We start from the raw sequence: 18,243 nt of genomic DNA, 5'->3' as shown, positions 1-18,243 counted from the left end.
TTATCAAAGTATTAAGAAATATTTAAAGATCTTTATTTAAAAAATCTGTTATTTTAATTATTAATTTTGTGAAGAATGTGAAAAAATATTGAAATGAGTGAACTGTGTTTCAGGAAGGTGTGTGTGTGTGGAGTGTAAAACTGTTACATTGGCTGACACACACACACAAACACACACTTTCTTTTTTTAGCCAGTGCTTTTTTTGAATTTGGTCGTGCTATTTTGTTGGGGAAACATGAGGTAACAGGGGCGGTTGAACAAGGGGACATCAGGACATCAGCCTCCAGAGGTATGAGTGGGTTTTCGGACGGGTGGGTATGGGGTGGGATGGGGGGGAAGGGGGTGTCATGGAATGGGACATAAGCCCAGTACAGGGAAGCCTAGAGCTGGTGTTGAGTGTTCAGCACACCTCCTTCCCCGGAGCGCCGGTGGACAGAATGTTAAGCTGGGTGAGCTGAGCCGAGTGTTCCTTGGCCTTCAGGCGCAGCGCCGCGATACTGGAGGCCCTGCGGTCTGCTGCGGCTGCGGAAGGGACAGAGGAGGATGAGGAAGGGTCAGGGAGGATGGGACCCGCATGGGAGGGATTCTCTACGGGAGGAGCGGGCTGACGAAGGAGAGCTGCGGCGGTGGAAGCACTGGTCAGAGGACCCATACTGGAGAAGAGCCTTTGGAGAGTAAGACAGACAAGACAAGTGAGCCAAGATTCATTTATTTAATCCAGAGTGGCACAAAGTCTTGTTTTACATTAGAAAGCACTGACTTAAATGGATATGTGTGATAGCAGCAGATGAAGAAACATTGCCTGTTAATTAAAATGTTCACTGTCTCTCAAATGTATTTTATACCCTCTTAGTTTCTTTAATTGGGCAGTTCATCTTAAAATTAATCTTAGATAATTTAATGTCTTCTAATATCTATCTATCTATTAAATACTGACTTTCTGGAGATAAAAAAGAAAAGATGAAATAGAGAGTAAAAGGTTAATAATACTCTATATTAGAGAAGAGGAAAGCAAATGAGAAGCTAATTGTGGCATGTGGAGTGTGCAGCGTCACCCCTCCTCACAGCTTGTCTTGCAGGATCACACATTTGGTTAATTTATTAAGGCATTTGACAGTGATTACACACCACTGCGAATGGTTAACAGTATAACATATTTATAATCAGGCTCCTTGAGATAAACAGTAAAGCAGTGTGGCTGAGTGTTACAGTAACCATCAGTCATTAGTGTTGGTTTATTTTAAGCTCAGCTGCTGCGTTTCCCTGTACGTGTGCTTGACTACAAAATTGTAGTAATTTACTGTAAAATAAACGTGACGTCCTACAGGTGCAGAGATTAGTGAGCTCTGGTATAATGAACAGATAGCTATCAGGTCCACTGGGGGTATGTGCATGGGCGCAGCTCACCTGCCAAAAGTGGGTCCGATGAAGGCAGGGTGGCGGAACATGGCTGCCGTGCCCAGGAAAGTGCCCAGACCGAGTGGGGTGGCCAGGGGTTGGGCCGAGCCGTTGTGGGGTGGCGGGGCCAGGCCAGGGAAGGCCGCGGCTGCGGCGGCAGCAGCCGTCCAGGCGGACTCTAGAGCCGGGTGTGGGTGAGGAGGGAAAGGCCCCCCATCCAGGTAGTGGCTGAGAGGGTGGCCTGCTGCCAGAGGGCCTGGGAAAGGCAAGCCCGACGGGTGTGCCTGCACCCCGGCCTTCTCACGCTTCCTCCACTTGGCCCTGCGGTTCTGAAACCACACCTGAGAGAAGACAGAAACACAGATTAATATAAGTATAGAGAGTTCATCCCATTTCCTAAACTATTAGAAGACAGCAGGACATAAATCTGACTTTCGGGTGATTTAAAGAGGCTGCATGTCTTCTAAAAATAGAAAAAAACTGGTATCATCAATAGACAACTTCTATAAAAAGGCCTTCTGTATTAATAAGGGGGGGGGGGGGTCACACATGCCAGTAGTGTGTTCAGTTATGCAGGTTTATCTTGCCATAAATAATCAAAACTATAACTCCACATCCTGATTACATCACAGCAGAGTTTCATTGTAATTAACATGACTAGACTCAATTGAATGTTGTGTCAGTGTAATAGTTGTCTAGTTCAGGTGGTGGCCAATAGGCGGAAAGTCAATGGTAATTACATGCAAGGTAAACCCAGCCGCTCACTTTCCCTTAAATCTACTTTCTGTCTAATTAAACCCCCTGTCTCTGTGGAGGGGCCCCGGGGTGGTGGTGGGGGGACGTGTTGAAGGGAGGGGGCGGGGGGGGGGGGAGATAATTAAGAGCGGTGTTAACAAAAGATCCAGAAAATTACCGCTGAACTGGCTCCAACAACAATTAATGCGCTTTAAATGAAATTCTTAGGAGATGTCGAACAAGTGACTTCCATCCAAGAGAGTATTTAACTTTCCCACGCATCCGCTGGTGCCCAGTTTGCACTGCAGAAGCACGGGGCTCTCACAATGAGCAAAATGTCAACATGAGCAAAGTGATTGAACGGGCGAGCTTGAGCGACAAGGGACTGTACACACACACACACACACACACACACAACACACACACACACACAGACACACACACATTATTCCCAGAGGGCTGTTTAGCATTACACAGCCTCTCGGGAATTTATGAGTTTTTATCACCTCCTGATGGCGCCCGTTAAGTGATTTGTTCACCTACGGCCCCTAAAGAGACATCTGTTGTTTTACCGTCGGCCATAACCCCCTCGGAGCTTCCACCGTGTTTGAACTGTCTCTCTGGTTATGAGCCCGGGGTTTCGACATGCAAGCCACGCTTTGAGTGCGAGAGAGAGAGAGAGAGGGAGGGATGGAGAAGAAGAGAGTGGGATGGGGGGGATGGGGGGGAGGGGGGGGGGGGTAGGACTGGGAGCAAACACCTTTAATGGTCTCTCATTCGCTCCCAAGTGCAAAGCATCGGATCAATGCAGGTCTATTGCAATCACATAATGGGAAATCAAATAGCATTATCCCTCCCCCCTTTCCTCCCCCTTCTCTCTCTCTCTGTCTCTCTCTCTCTTATTCTCTCTCTCTCACTCACTCGCACACACACACACACACACACACACCCTTCGGCCCCTCTCTGTCCCCTCTGATGGGAATTCAAACACCATCTCATCCCAGGAGTATAGGCAGTGTTTGCTCCTGCGCTAAGTGAGCTTTTTATGAATCGCCAGCGTCGCCTTAATTGCCACTAAAACGTCCCCCATTCGCGGGTAATAACATTCAATAACAGGAAAGACCTTCCCCGCGCAGCGACTGGGGCCATTTAACACATTTTTACTGTAATAAATTACCGCCTCAAATTGGCCTGTAATCGTTGATCCTCAATCAGTGACGCATATCACCGGTTATTATCCAGCGCTGTGTAGCAGGAACATTTTATAGAGGACATAAAACATTAAAGGATGATTTTTTCCCCCCTCCTCCCTTCATATTTGATTTGCAAGTCGCAGGCTTCTCTTTTCATATAAAGATAAACAGAGAGCCACTTACTTGGACACGGGCCTCGGTAAGATCCAGGCGCATTGCGAGCTCTTCCCTGAAAAGAAATTTTGAGGAGGGGGAAAAAGCAGAAAGAGGAAGAGAGAGAAAGAAAAAGATTCAAGGTTACAGGCCGTCGTTTGAAAGCAACGTACAATTGCTGTTTTGTCCCCTCCTGTTGTTCACTGTCAACAAAAGATGACCAAAATAGGCTTGATTTTTTTTTTCTTCTTCTCCCCCGGCTTGAACTGCAGAAATACGCCATAGCCATATTCTATTTTCCCTGTCACGGATGGGTAGAAATAGGCCTAGTGATTGTTAGATTTTCCTTAGCCCAGGCCTGTCAGTGTAACAACATAATGGTTGAAATAATGACATCTAAACTAGCCTGCCACAAAGCAATTGACGCTCCTTCAGCTGCGAGATGGGCTTGCAGTGCAAATTAGACCTACAAGTCGCCTTAAAGTAAATCGATTGGAAAATATGAATAATCCCAATGGTTTAAAAATCGAAAATATAGGCTTTATATGTCTTGTAGTATCAGAAAAGCTTTTATTTGAAGAGTTAGAATGCGGATGTGTCAATTAAGAAAATGTAGATTTTATGTCTACATATATATGTAGACATAATATATGTCTGTTTTTTTAATAGGCCCTCTAGTGCATAAAAGTCCTAATTATGTATTTCCTAAAAGTGTTAAAAAACATTTAAGCTTACACATAACCCTGCAGAAAATTATCTTTCTGTGTGTGTGGAGATATATATATATATATATATATATATATATATATATATATATATATATATATGTGTGTGTGTGTGTGTGTGTGTGTGGTGTGTGTGTGTGTGTGTGTGCGCGCGTGTGCGTGTGCGCGCGCGCGCTCCCTGGTGCATGTACACCTGCCCTCGGGCTTGTGTTGGGCCCTGACTTTTTTTTTTTCTTTCTTTTTTTACACTGTATTCAGTATCATGTCCAAGGTAATGTGAGCTGCACCGGTTAATTATTTCTCCTGAGAATAACCTCGCTGTCATGTGTATCAACATGATACAGGTAACACAACGTTGCAGCGTTATAGCAGCACTTACAGGCCTATTGAATGCAACACACGGGTTTGGTGTTTGGTGCATTTTATGAGGTGTGATCTGCACACTGTCCACTCACAGGCTCGATTACAGACGTGTGCAATTACTTGGACTGCTTTTGGGAATTTTTATAGAGTATCGAAGTGTTTATTTACAAGTAAATACATTAAATTATCACCTTGAAGGTACATCCTTATTAGAGAACACGCTGCATGTTTGTGTCTTTGTGCGTTTTTCAAAGGATTTAGTTTTTAACAGCCATACAACATAATAATAATCATAACAATAATAACGATAAATTATTGTAACAGATCATTGTTGTAGAATAGTAAAAATATAGACGTTATATAAATAAAAAATGTGTTGGGCTGTAATCTTTCTTTTAAATTTGTAAACGCACGTGGTGCAGAATTGCTATAATAATTATATAGCCTACAATAATACTTATTATTATTAATATAATAATTTAAGGGGAGATCAATTTTAAGTGATTTAAAGAGTTTTTTTTCCAGACTTGAAATAATTACATATCTTTAGTTTTAATGAGTTCTAACCTGGTGAAGACGTCAGGGTAGTGCGTCTTCTGAAAAGCCCTCTCCAGCTCCTCCAGCTGGTAACTGGTGAAGGTAGTCCTGTATCTTCTTTGCTTCCGTTTCATCATCCCTTCCTCCGAGTCACTGCCCGCCGACAGACACACGCTGTCCTCCCCGTCCCTCCCTTCCCCATCCCCGGTGTTCAAGCTCTCCCTCTCCTCGTCCTTCGGGGACAGCGCCGCCGCGTCCCCGCAGCTCTCCTCCTCCTTCCCGGCGTCCTCCTCGAACTTCAACGGGCCGAGCTCTACCAGTCCCATGTTGCTGTCCTCCGAGCCCTCCCCGGGGCTCTGATCGCCCTCTCCCCGGCTCAGCGCCACGTTCTCTCTGTAGGACTTGTTGCGGCTGATGCTCACCTGCGGAGCCTGGCTGATTTTGAGGCTCTCGCTTGCTTGTTCCAAGAGGAGCCGCTCCCTCTCCAGCTTCTCTGCGTGATCGTGAAGGTACTTCCCCCCCTGTCCGTAGAGCCGACGGAGCTTGGGTGGCAGGTGCATGTCAGCGCTGAGTGTCAGGGGGTCTTTCGTTGACCCTGAGAAAAAAGCAGGTCAACGTTTTTAAAATAACGGATAAGAAAAAGGTAAGCAAAGCACCTTAAATAAACTTTATAGTCTTGCAGGCTTGTGAACAATTCTGTCAGACTTCACACCAGCTGTTGAGTCTTGGAAACATATTTATTAGCCCACTGTCAAATGAATTATGAAACCAACCTCCTCTGGACGCATATTTTGTGCGTAAAAATGTAGTTTTTACGCGTCCATCGCCTATAAAGCTCCTAAATAAACAGCATATAGGCCTAACCACAGCGGCTGCTTCTCTTCAATGTTACTGTATGAGATAGTCGGTCCAGCTCAAAGGAAGCTTACCGTCTGCCGTCTTGTCCAGCTCTCCTCTGCCGGGCAGACCCGTCAAACTTTGCGCACCGATCAGTCTGACCTTACAGGGACTCCGGCGGCCCAGAATGCTGTCTATGCAGTAAGAGGAGAGCAGTGTCGGGGATTTACTGCTTTTCCTCTCCCCCGGTCTCGGAGATCTTCCTCAAACTGACCGCTCATGTCGACGCTTCGGTTCGTCTCGTCTCAGTAACGCCTGTCAGTCTCTCTCTCTCTCTCTCTCTCTCTCTCTCTCTCTCTACCTCTCTCTTTCTCTTTCTCTCTATCTCTCTCTCTCCCTCTCTCTCTCTTCCTCTCTCACCCTCGAGGTACGGCACTCTCTACTTGATCTTCTCCTCTGTACTCGGGCCAGTGTGTCTGTTTGAGCCGGGACCGCTCTCCTCCCCTCCTCCTCTCTCTCTCTCTCTCTCTCTCTCTCTCTCTCTCTCTCTCTCTCTCTCTCTCTCTCTCTCTCTCTCCTCTGTCACTCTCTCAGCTAATGACAGACAGCGGTTTGGCCACCTCGCCTTGCGCTCTGCTCTGCCAGGCGCTTCTCGGCTCCTGTAGGCTGTTATTGTGCTCCTGATTGGCTCGTATGTGTGTATGTGGGGTTAGAGACGGCGCGGAGCTGCTTTATATATTTTACGATTAAAGTTAATTTGAGGGGAAGGTACCAAAACCAGACATGGAGTATTTTTACTGCGCGGAATGAACTCGGTAGATAACTTTGAAAAAGCAGCCTTTTCTTGTTTGGAGTTACTTATCTGGCTTGTGAACATTTTTTAAAATTCTATGACAGCAGCCAATAAAAGATCTCTGAACTTCAATGAAACTATTTAATAATGAACAGAGGTTTTAGTAAGCTTTAAGGCACATTATAACATTCAGTGCAGCACTGTGACCAAGGTATTTAAAACACAATGGCATTTCAAATATGCACAGTAGGAAAATAATACTGCATTCTGTACATATGCAGCACTTTATATTAAAGAATTAACAATTATACAAATTAATATTGATCACAAACAACCAATCAATATTATTACTTTATTATTATTATTATTATTACGTCATTTGTATTACTTCTTAATAATAAGAGAGGATGTTATAATAATAATAATAACAATAATAATAATAATAATAACTGATATATATGTATAATTTAAAAAAGAAAAAGAAAAAGATAATAGGTTAAGCTACACTTTTTTCCTCCATGCAGACCACTGTCTTGAATCCTTGTGCCAACTAAAAAATAAATCTGGCACAGAGTTTGTGTTCAACCTCAGACAGCACCTGCGAAAGCCATGGCAGACTCTGAGTCACATAAAAATGGAAATATCAATATTGGAATCCGATTTTTTTTTCGTATTTCAGGCTGAAACTATTGGGGGGGGGGGGGGGGGGGGGTATTGTTTTGATTATTATGAGCTTTAAAAAAACATTTTTATGTATCTCATGAGCTCAACGTTGAACATAATTAAAGTAGCATTTTATGTCTGTGTCTGTCTATCTGTCTCTCCCACTCCCTTCAATTGGCCGCTCTCTGCTGGAGTTGTGAATTGACTTAAAAAGTGAGGGTGGCGCGGCGGTGATGAGACGCCGCATGGGGAGCCAGGATAGCACGCAGGGACTCCGCTGTGGAGAGGGGGAGAGATGGAGAGATGGATCGAGAATGTAATTTTAAATGAAAGTCTATTTAACCCGCTGTGAATGGCATGACCCCTATCCTCGCCTCAGAGCCCATCACTGTTAAAAGGATCATTTTCAGAATTCAATCCAAAAACTTCAGCAAGCTGCAATTTACTCCCCCTTACCCCCCCCCCTCTCTCTCTCTCTCTCTCTCTCTCTCTCTCTCTCTCTCTCTCTCTCTCTCTCTCTCTCTCTCTCTCTCTCTCTCTTCATCCCCTCCGTTATGTATCTGGCCGACTATAGAGCATTGCAGCAAACGAAAAATAACAATAAGATATATGTCCAGAAAATTGCACAAGTTATTCCTTTTTTCCCCCCTTTTATCTATTTTTTAAGCGATCTTTTTATGACTCTTGTGTGATTGTGCCATTGATCTCAAGTTTAGTTAAGGTGCAGGGCGCTTAGATTAAGTCGGTTTTCATCTTTTTTTTATTTAGGAGCCTCGAAAAAATTGCAACAGCATATAAAGGCTGGAGTTTATCTGCAGGAATAGCATTTAAGTAGATATTTAACCCCTTTTCGTACTCGGGCAACCTCTCTGTGTAGCGCATTTCTTCTATAATAAGGCCTATTAAATATGTTATCAGACAATACAAGGACAACAGCCTTAATAGTCATTTTTGTTTGACTTCTGCATTTATTAAAAAATGCCCATGCCTCAAATTCAATCCATCAGCAACTTTTTTTGTGGTGTCATAAACTTCCGAGCTTGTTTATTTGCACGCAAATCAAAGTAATGAACGTAATAACAATAGGCCTATAAAATGTTGTGCCTTCTCCTGCGCGGTCACAAACAGACGTGCGTAATACAGACGGGTATTTAGAGTCGCTCTGTAATTTGGGGGCCACAATTTGATTCATTTATCCGCACACTGTTATTAACCCTGTGGAAAAAAAGAGATGTCAGCCGCCATTTCAGCCAGCAGGACATCCGCGCTTTGTTTAAATGCACTAATTACGTGCATACATTAGAGGGGGACAGAATAGCCTGAGCGCAATTTTCACATTTTCAATTTTCCGTCTCTTTGACGTGCAGGTGAAGAGGAGCGCCTTCCATTTCAGCACCGCCTCCCCTGTATTTTCATAACAGCCTAACTTGATAATATCCTGGGGAAACACCAGGTTGCAAGCTTTCTGTTCAGCTCAAACACTGCTGCCGTGCACACCGTGGAAGGCCTCACCTCACTCCACGGAAGAAAAAGACTGGCGGTTTGTTAGGCTATTGGTATCATAACTCATGCATTTATTGTGCAGGTGAGTCCATGCGTTTGAATCACGTGATGAGTGCATGTTTTAACACGTTTCCCCTGTGTGATGCAGGTTTTTACTTCTGTTCCATTTCAGCCCATGTCTCATCCTCTCCAGGGAAGGCGATGAAAGTGATACTAATGAAGTCCATCGTACAAGGACAGCAGGTTGAGCTTTGCCTTTGCAGGTCATTCAAATGGCGCCATCTCCTGGGTGGAATAGCAAACTGCTCTTACAGGTAATACCCACTTTTAATATAAAGACAGAATAGTCTCAGTCCTGCGACATTGTTCTGCATCTATATTCGATTAAGTGTTTGTATCTGCTTGAAAGCAGCATGTATGGAAGACAAATATTTTATATCTGCACATGTTAGAATTTATTTTCCCACAAGTTTATCCATATGCAGCACCAAGTCCCACGCACGCACACACACACACGCGCACCGGCTGGCTCGTGGCCTTGGTGACGACGACTCATCCTCCATCCGTCGTCGCGCTCTGACATAATTGGACACTTGCTCCGCTTGAGAGGCCAAGCAGGAAAAGAAGGGAGGGAGTGTGTGTGTGTGTGTGTGTGTGTGTTGGAAGAGGAGGGAGGCTTTTAAGGCGCACGTAAGCAAAGTTAATTAGCGGTTATTAACAGCCCGCATAATGAGAGCGAGAGGGAGTCAATTTAATGACTTTGTTAGCGCGAGTTCAGAGCGACAGGCGATGATCGAAACAACAAAGGCAAGCGCGCACGCAGCCATCATCCGTAATTTCCAGCGGTAATACGGTCTGATCAGAAACAAAGGGTTCTAATTTCGTTCAACTGACTCGATAATTTGTCCTTATGTAAGGAAAATAATTGATGACTTAATGCTTCAACAGAAGTAGCTTTTTCTCTTGGGGGGTGGTGGGGTTGTTTGCTGGAGAAGGTCGTAAGGAAATCAATTTCCGGGCCTATAATTATTTACATCATGAATTTAAAACGTGGACGTGTGCCTTTGCGCCCGGTTAGTGTGCAGACGAGTGAAAGTCTATTAGGAGAAGAGAGAAGGAGTCTCTTCTCCTCTAATCTTATTCCCCCAAACAATTTGTGCATGGCAAAAAAAAATGAAACACTTGCCATACTGCCTTGAATGTAATATTTGAGATTTCTAGCATTACAACTGACAGGAAATTGTGGGGTTTCAAATTAAGAAAAAAATCAAACAAAAACATGAATGTACATTTTGGTGACATATGACACTTGAGCATGTCTTGGAGCTCAGCTGAACTGATGGCCCTCACGCTTACCTGAATGTAGCTACCACGTTATTGTGGCCTGTAACAGCATTGCAAAATTATCCGAGCCGTGCGCGTCTTTACGCATGATTTCATCATTCCACAGATGGGTTGAGTCGGGAGGAAAAATGCAAGCGCCATGATCGATTCTGGGGAACATGAGCCGCCTGTGGGCCACTCTTGGATTCATGGCAGGTGGATAGGTCACCCACAAGAGAGCGGCAATTTCACGGCCCCCATTGTCTCCACTGATTACTGCTTTGATCACAGGAATCAAGAGCCCGAGACTCTCGTAAACCCACTGCCGAGTCCAGGAGCTCGTGAGCTGAAGAGGTCATCATCATCATCATCATCATCATCATCACCATCCTCTGCCACATCATCATCGTCAGCGTAAAATCTTCATAACCGTTGTCATCATCATCATCACTAGTTGACCACACCAGCCTGGGGCGCCGTGTGTTTTCACAGCCGCGTTGCCCTTTTATTGATTGCGTGCCTTAATTTTAATTCGATTGCGCGAGTGTCAAAAATTCCGCAAGAATCATCCTAGTAATGAGATAATCAAAGTAATATATGCAAATCAGTTATGTTGCCAGCTTATCAAAACCAGAGTGCCCCCCCTTGAGTCTGAAGAAGTCCATTTATTCAGTTAGTGGCAATACCTTGCGCAAATGGCGCGATGCAAATGACAGTTGATTAGACTAAATTAAGAACCTCGTTTCTCCCTGACCTTGTCTGAGTTTTATGTAAATGCTTTTTTCTTGCTTTAATGTGATAAAAATGCATTTTACACCTTAGCCTTTATATATCTGAACAGTATTTTTCCATGAGCGAAACAATGGTCAGCCTCAAATAACTCACTGTGTCAATAGCTTGGATGACTCTCTGTGGCTGTACCTTTTCTGTCTGTCTGTCTCTCACAAATCTCAGTATATCTTGACCCCAGTGCAACTCCCACAGGGACAGAAAGTGTGCCCTTATAACTTCCTTGCTGTGGGGGAGTGTGCCTTGAAGATAGACTAGGTGTTGTGTGCCTTTGAGTGTGTGTCTGCATGTGTGTGTTTACACGATTATGTGTGCTCATGTGTGTACAATAACATATTGTCTTAGGGGACAGAGAGTGCAGTTGAGACTTCCTCTCTGTGGGGTGTGTGGGGCCTGTAGATGGGAAAGGAATAAATCCAATATAGATTGCAGGGCTGCGCTGCCTCCCGCTGGGGACTCTCAGACTTGCAGGCCAGGATCGAAGTGCTTTTCTCCCCCTAAATTGGCCTGAGAGGCCGCAGGAGCAGCCAAGCTACACCCCCAACACTGGGACTGCCTACGACCTAATGATGGTGCTGGGGACAGACACACATGCATACACAGACACAGAGATGGGTACGTGTGCACATACACACCAAACTCGCACACAATCATTCCCAGATTGATATAACATCAGCCACACTCTAGCACCAGACACTTGGACAAGAGAAAACCACACGGATATAAACACACCCTCCTCGTTCTGGTGATGTTGAACACACTCATTCCTTGTCCATAGACCATTCACCTCAAGTTTCTCTCTTCACATCTCAGACCACCCCTCAAAACTCCCTAGCTAAACTACAGATTTAGAGGAGGCATCCTCACTACCTGTCCACACACTCCAGAGGGAGGGGTGAATAGTATAACTGGCACTGCGCTAAGTGTCTGGACTGATAAACACTCCTGCCCCTCAGTTCCCCTACAAGGAGAACACCACCAGCACCCCAATGCCATTACGCTTCCAGCCAAAACATCCAGCCGCTGTCATTTTGTTTCTGACCAGGGAACTAATTCTATTTGTGATGAGGTGTCTGATGTGTTGCTGTGTTGAGTCCAGAGACAGTGTGACAGAATATCCTATAGGAGGACATTTGTGGCTCAGTATGCCTTATTACCTGCTCACAGGGCATTTTATGTTAACTACAGCATGCCAATACAGTACATAGCTCATTTCATGAGGGTAACAGGTTGCAGAGGTGAATACAAAGATACAGAACCATGCATACATATTCACAACTCAGTGTTTTTTTTTTAACTGACAGCTGGAATTGCTTGGTTTTTGGAAGCTTGCATGGTTTGAATGCTATATTACTGAAGCGGCTAAGGTAAATGGCTGCTTATATAGCGCTTTTATCCAAAGCTCTTTACAATGTTTCTGCTGCTCACTCACCCATTCACATACACACTCCGATGGCGGCAAGCTACCACGCAGAATAGCAATTTGGAGTTGAGTATCTTGCCCAAGGACACTTCGACATGTAGACAGGAGGAGTTGGGGATTGAACCTTTTGATTAGTGGCTTGACCTCCTGAGCCACAACTGCCCTAGTTTAGCATCATCGATACAGTTTAGCATTGCCACTTTCAACCAATACTGCGCCTCCTATAATTCATGTATTATAAATCTGTTTGAAATACCAACTTTTATATCTATTCTTTTCATTTAACTGTTCTTCTTACTGGGAAAAGAAATAGCAGTAGACTGACTTCTTCTTTCAAATGTTACTTTAGCACTAAGCAAGGAAAGTAAGTGACCGTCACTGTCCTACAAAAACAGATACTCAGCCGTGACATTAGGAAAAAATGGTTTTAAGTTTTCAGGCTGTCCAGCAAACCGTGTAAGAGATGTGTAAACCCCCTCTTCACAGACTGCAGTATACAAACTAAACACGTTCTTTAGCTTTCTTGACCATTTTAACGCTAACAAGCTTGTAGTTAGTAATACAATAAAACACGTTAAAATTGCCCAAAGTAAAAAATAAAGAAAAAGAAAATAAAATTTATTTTGATTATTTATTGTTATATATCTTTGTTATACTACAAATAGAACAATGACTCAATAATTTAATACTATACTAGATTCAGAAGCTAGTGAGATGGCAGCTATACTATTAGATTTAGTACCTAACTCATTTATTATGTTGAATAATAACAATATCAGTGATTAAGGTGTTAGTTCATCAAAATTGATATTTCAATTACAGATAACTTGTAAGGGGAAAAATCTATAAGAACATTTATTTTTATCTTTAGCTAAGGTTTACTGTGGCTATCTCTCCAGCAAGCTAAAACCATATCCTATCTTACTTTAGCTGCCTAATAAGTTGTCCTTCTGTGAAAGAGTGTAGCAAGTGCAACATAGATTACTAAACCAGTACGTATTACTTGCAAATGTAAAAAGTTGTTGTTCCAAAAATCACACATTTCTTTTTATATTAAAGTCAGATTCCAGTCACAACTTAATTTTGACCAGATGTTGCTGCATTTTTACTTACAGGCCAATACAGAGCTCCAAACACCCTTTTCTGTGCACATCTCCTCTGATACGTGTCACTCTTCTCTCTTACATTTTTAAGTCATGTCTAATCATGCATCAATGGTGTTATTCATCCACTCATCTCCTTCCCGCTTCACTCCGACTCATCTTTTGTTGTACCATCTAACATCTTTTCTCTCCTTCTCTCTGTCTTCTCTGCTATTTTCCACTTTGCATTTTCTCCCTTTTATCTCGGTCACACCTCTCTTGTCTCTTGACGCTGATACACCTTTCACCTTGTTGTCTTCAGTCCTCCACTTGTGTCTTTGTCATGCTGCCTTACATTATGCTTTTCCTCACATCAACCCAACTGTTTGTGGCCATTTCCATGTTTTGTTTTGTTTAATAACTTATCTGTGGCTGTGCGGGAGTTTGCTATTGATGTTCGCAGTATGAACTATATCATAATTTAGCACATACACACAACAGCAGAGAAAAACACATACTAAATATCTTGAATGCAAAGACAAATACATACAGCATATAAACATAGGCCACAAACAGACACACAACAAAATCCTTTTGACATCAATAATTGGTAAATCCTCTGATTAACTTGTAAGAATTGTCCTTAGAGTGCTTAAGTAATTGTGTTTGTGTGTGTCCCTTTTTATTGCATGCACCCCCTCTCTTTAAAGCACATCTTTATAACCAAGCAATTCCAAAGCAATTTTCTCTGTGGGAGGAGAGTGTAATTTTCTATTCTGTGACACTGTGATGTGTAAGAAACTGGGAGCCGGCGCTAAAAGGCATCGGTAGTGTGTGTCTTGGTGTGGGTGTGAGCCGCTTTAATGGCCAACGTGGGGCGGGTGGCGGTGGTGGTGAGCGGGTGCATGTCAGGAAGGCCATCATTTAATGACTCCCAAATAGTGCCCTACTCGTTAGAGCTATCGTCCTGGAAACACGAGGCTTTGAACCAGGAGAGCGCCACACGCTGCAACAGTCTTTTATCTTCATATTAATCCATTTGCATAACATTACAGCGATGGATAGGATTCAGGAGATACTCAGCCTACTCAGGGAGAGACAGAGAGAGAGTAGGCACAGGAGACACAGTCAGGGTATACTACATGTCCTTGCAAATCTAATCAGCGTTAAATGGAGCTGTCAAATGTCTCTCTCTCTCTGTGTGTGTGTGTGTGTGTGTGTGTGGTAGTGGATGGTTCATGTCAAGAGTAATTTAACAATAAATTGCAATAGTGAGTAACAGGGCCGTAATTACAAAAATACAAGAATCCGAGCTGTTCCTTGAGAATGTGACATCCAAATACAGCAGTTACTTAACAGTGATATGCAAGATGAAGCCAGGTGGGAAAAAATTCAGATGCCATGCACACATATGTCCTTCACAAATTTAAGTTTCAGTGTGTGTTTTTTTCTTTGGTGTGTTGAGTAAATTGGAATAAGGTGTAGCGAATACAAAGGAGTAGCCAAGCAATTTTTTTAAAGTTACTGATGGAGTTCATTGATGGCTGAATTTTGTGTGATGTCAGCAGACTAACAAAAGACTCAATTTCATGCTTTATGTAGGTGCAGCATCTACAGTATCTGTAGTATTTAATGTGTTTTTGGCCTTTAAAAGTGTATCTGACAGCTGCACAAAGAAGAATAAAGAGGAGACAAAAGCATCTCATTACTGTAGAGCTGGAAAGTGTGTAAACCCACACTAATTAGTTGATGCTACTTGCTCCTGCCTGATTAATTTAATCAAAAGCACACTTGATCTTTATATAACTAATAGTATGCATGTAGTCAATAAATGATGACAAATTGGTGGATACAATGTGCTGCTCAAGTTCTGGTAGAATCCTTTTGTAAACAAGTATTTCCTTTAATGGTTGACCAGACTTTGAGAATCCATGAATGATTTCTGGACTATTTTAATGATGCATCATCCATGCAAGGAATACTCAGTGTACGGCATTGCAAAAACTGTTAGGCATGCTGGAAGCCACAATATTAGCTTGATAATATCTACAGTAATAGCATTTGTGTTGGTCATGTTAAAGGAAATGCTATTTCTCACTACTAATCTAGCCAGATACTTAAACAGATAGTTTCGGTTTTATTAGCTGAGGGTAAGAGCTGCAATGATAAGGTGATTAATCAATAAGTTGCCAACCACTCAAAAACATTTTTTTCTTCTTCATCCTACAGTTGGATGTTTGAGCTTCACTGTGCACCATGATGTATGTACAGAGTTGACACTACAAGACTGCTGAAAGTGGAAAGTTTCTCTGAGCTCATTGAGAATCCAATATTAATTGTATGACATCACAAATAGATAGGTCCAATATTCAACTTTAAAAAGTGTAATATGAAAACTAAAAGCCTCCAGTGCACAATCACTGAGAATGAACTTTACAATGAGGTAGGAAACATTTTCTGTGAAGTAGTTAAACTTTTGAAATGAAATGAATTTGCATATTCATAGACTCTGGAATTTTTAATGAGGGAGAAGGAGTAGATGCCATTTAAAGGATTTTTACATGGTAATTACTTATGTTTGCAGAAAAACCCAATCAGATACACAATATTGTTTGATGCAGGGTATTTTTATGTCTTCATACATGTCTGGAGGGGATCTTTAAATTAATTGCAAACTAGTTTGATGATTGATAAATCATTTTTGAGTCATTTGTTAAGAAGAAATGTCCAAATTCTCTAATTCCAGCTTCTTAAATGTGATTATTTTCAGTTTCCTTTGGTCTTCTATGACAGTAAACTGAATACCTGAGTTGAGGACAAAACAAGACGTTTAAAAGGTATCACATTGGGCTCCAGAAAACTATACCTATTTTCACTATTTTTTCTGACATCTTATGAACCAAACAACTGATTGATTAATTGAGAAAATAATCAATATATTAATCAATAATTAAAAGAATTGTTAGTTGCAGCTCTACTGAAGTTTTGAGAAATTAGAAGTAAACCTTCTCCTCACACTAAAATTGGAAAAAGACAGGCTTTACTAATACAGTTATATGCATGGTACAAAATAACATCAATATTAATGTGTTATATGGAAGACAATCACATAATGTCCTAAAGAAAGGACTGTAGCACATGTTGGATGTGCACTCTATTCACTTTTGTCTTTGAGACTTCTGCCATCACCCAAATACAGTGGAGGTGAATGGATTCTTGTTTCTTGTGCACAAATCATAGACAAAGGCTTTCTGTGGAAATAATGGTTCCAATCAAAACAGTCCACAGCTATCAGACATCTGTTTCTGGAATGTCACATACAGTAAATTTGAAATATCTGAAAAGCTCGGCCAGTAACAACAAAGTAAATTTTTTTGTGTGACCCTTTAAAGGTCACAGGTCAAAGTGTGGTAAAACAGGACATACATTGTAAGTAGGTGTGAAACTGTGCACTTGCATGTGCTATGAAAGGCTAAAAAGTAATCATGTCAAAGAATAAGTGTGTGTGTGTGTGTGTGTGTGTGTGTGTGTGTGTGTGTGTGTGTGTGTGTGTGTGTGTGTGTGTGTGTGTGTGTCTGTGTGTGTGTGTGTGTGTGTGAGAGAGAGAGAGAGAGAGAGATTGCTTGTTTATGCATATGGGGATAGACTGTGCCAGGTGAGTGTACCATTTACCATCAAGCCATTGAGTTCAGCAGGCATCTAATAACAAAGCATTTATGGCCCACTTACGCATGCATAGATATAACTGTCAGTAGGAAACAACAGTTTCCTCTCCTCCGTCTCCAGCTATTCCTGCCTCTCTTAAAACGCACAGGCACCATCCGGATTGGGCCCAAATACTCTAGAATTCTATCATCAGACTCGGGGATGAAATTAAAATCGCTCATTTTCTTTCTCCATACAAGGAGCAGATCCATTTCCGGAGACTGGGACGTGATATTTTCCTGCCATTGGGCTTTCTCGTCTCTGGCACAGCACCCTGACTACCTGCCAGCGGGGGGCCCGGGCCCAACTGCACGCCTCGCCGGAGAACGGTTACTTCTGCCGCGGCGAGTTTATTTGCGCCTCGCTATGAGAATTGCCATCATTTACCCTTCCCCAACACCTCCCAAAAAGAAAAGAAATAGACAAGAGGGGAAGCTAGGCAAAACTGAGAAAGCCGAAATTGATTCTTTTTGATACATGCTGCATGGGGGACATTAGGTACCCCTCGTTTGACCATCTATTTCGAAAAATGAGCTGAATAAATTTTGCGTAAAGTAATGTATATTGGCCTTTTGGAAGCCTGACTGTTCTCGTTGCGGCATGCAGAGGTTATCCTATTGTGTAACGTTGGTTTTAAGAGAAGTCAATTAATCATGCAGCTACACGGGAATAATAAGTCACTTTACATAAAGCGGTAACGCAGCTTGTGTTAAGCCTAACAACATTTAAAGGCCAACTTGATCAACCGGCGTGTCAAATCTGAAGTGATGGTGGCTCCAGCGTTCAGGTTGCCTCCACTGCAATGTGAAGATGATTCAGATTTACAGTACTAATGTTAAAATACAAGTAAAGCAAATTTGACAATGTTGTGCCCTGATATTTGTTTTGCGGGACGTGAGGATGCGCACGACAGCTTTGATTGCACAAGCAGCCCAATAGGAGGTCATCACAAAGCCATGATTAAAAGCCACTACACCATGGCCTTGTGATGTTTTAATGAACCTAAGCATATAGCGATAAT

The 18,243-nt window shown here is 42.5% G+C and overlaps 1 protein-coding gene across 1 annotated transcript; it reads right to left on the bottom strand.

Annotated features, from left to right (window-relative positions):
• Positions 1-400: 400 nt before the first annotated feature.
• Positions 401-6,222, bottom strand: arxa (aristaless related homeobox a). Its single transcript, XM_062441757.1, is given in 6 exon segments — positions 401-665; positions 1,408-1,739; positions 3,510-3,555; positions 5,135-5,699; positions 6,034-6,189; positions 6,192-6,222. Coding segments are annotated over 6 exon segments (1,395 nt in total).
• Between the last annotated feature and the right edge of the window lie 12,021 nt (positions 6,223-18,243).

The sequence above is a fragment of the Scomber scombrus genome, chromosome 20, assembly GCF_963691925.1.
Source record: "Scomber scombrus chromosome 20, fScoSco1.1, whole genome shotgun sequence".
Classification (NCBI taxonomy): Eukaryota; Metazoa; Chordata; class Actinopteri; order Scombriformes; family Scombridae; genus Scomber; species Scomber scombrus.
This window is presented reverse-complemented; position numbering and strand designations above follow the sequence as displayed.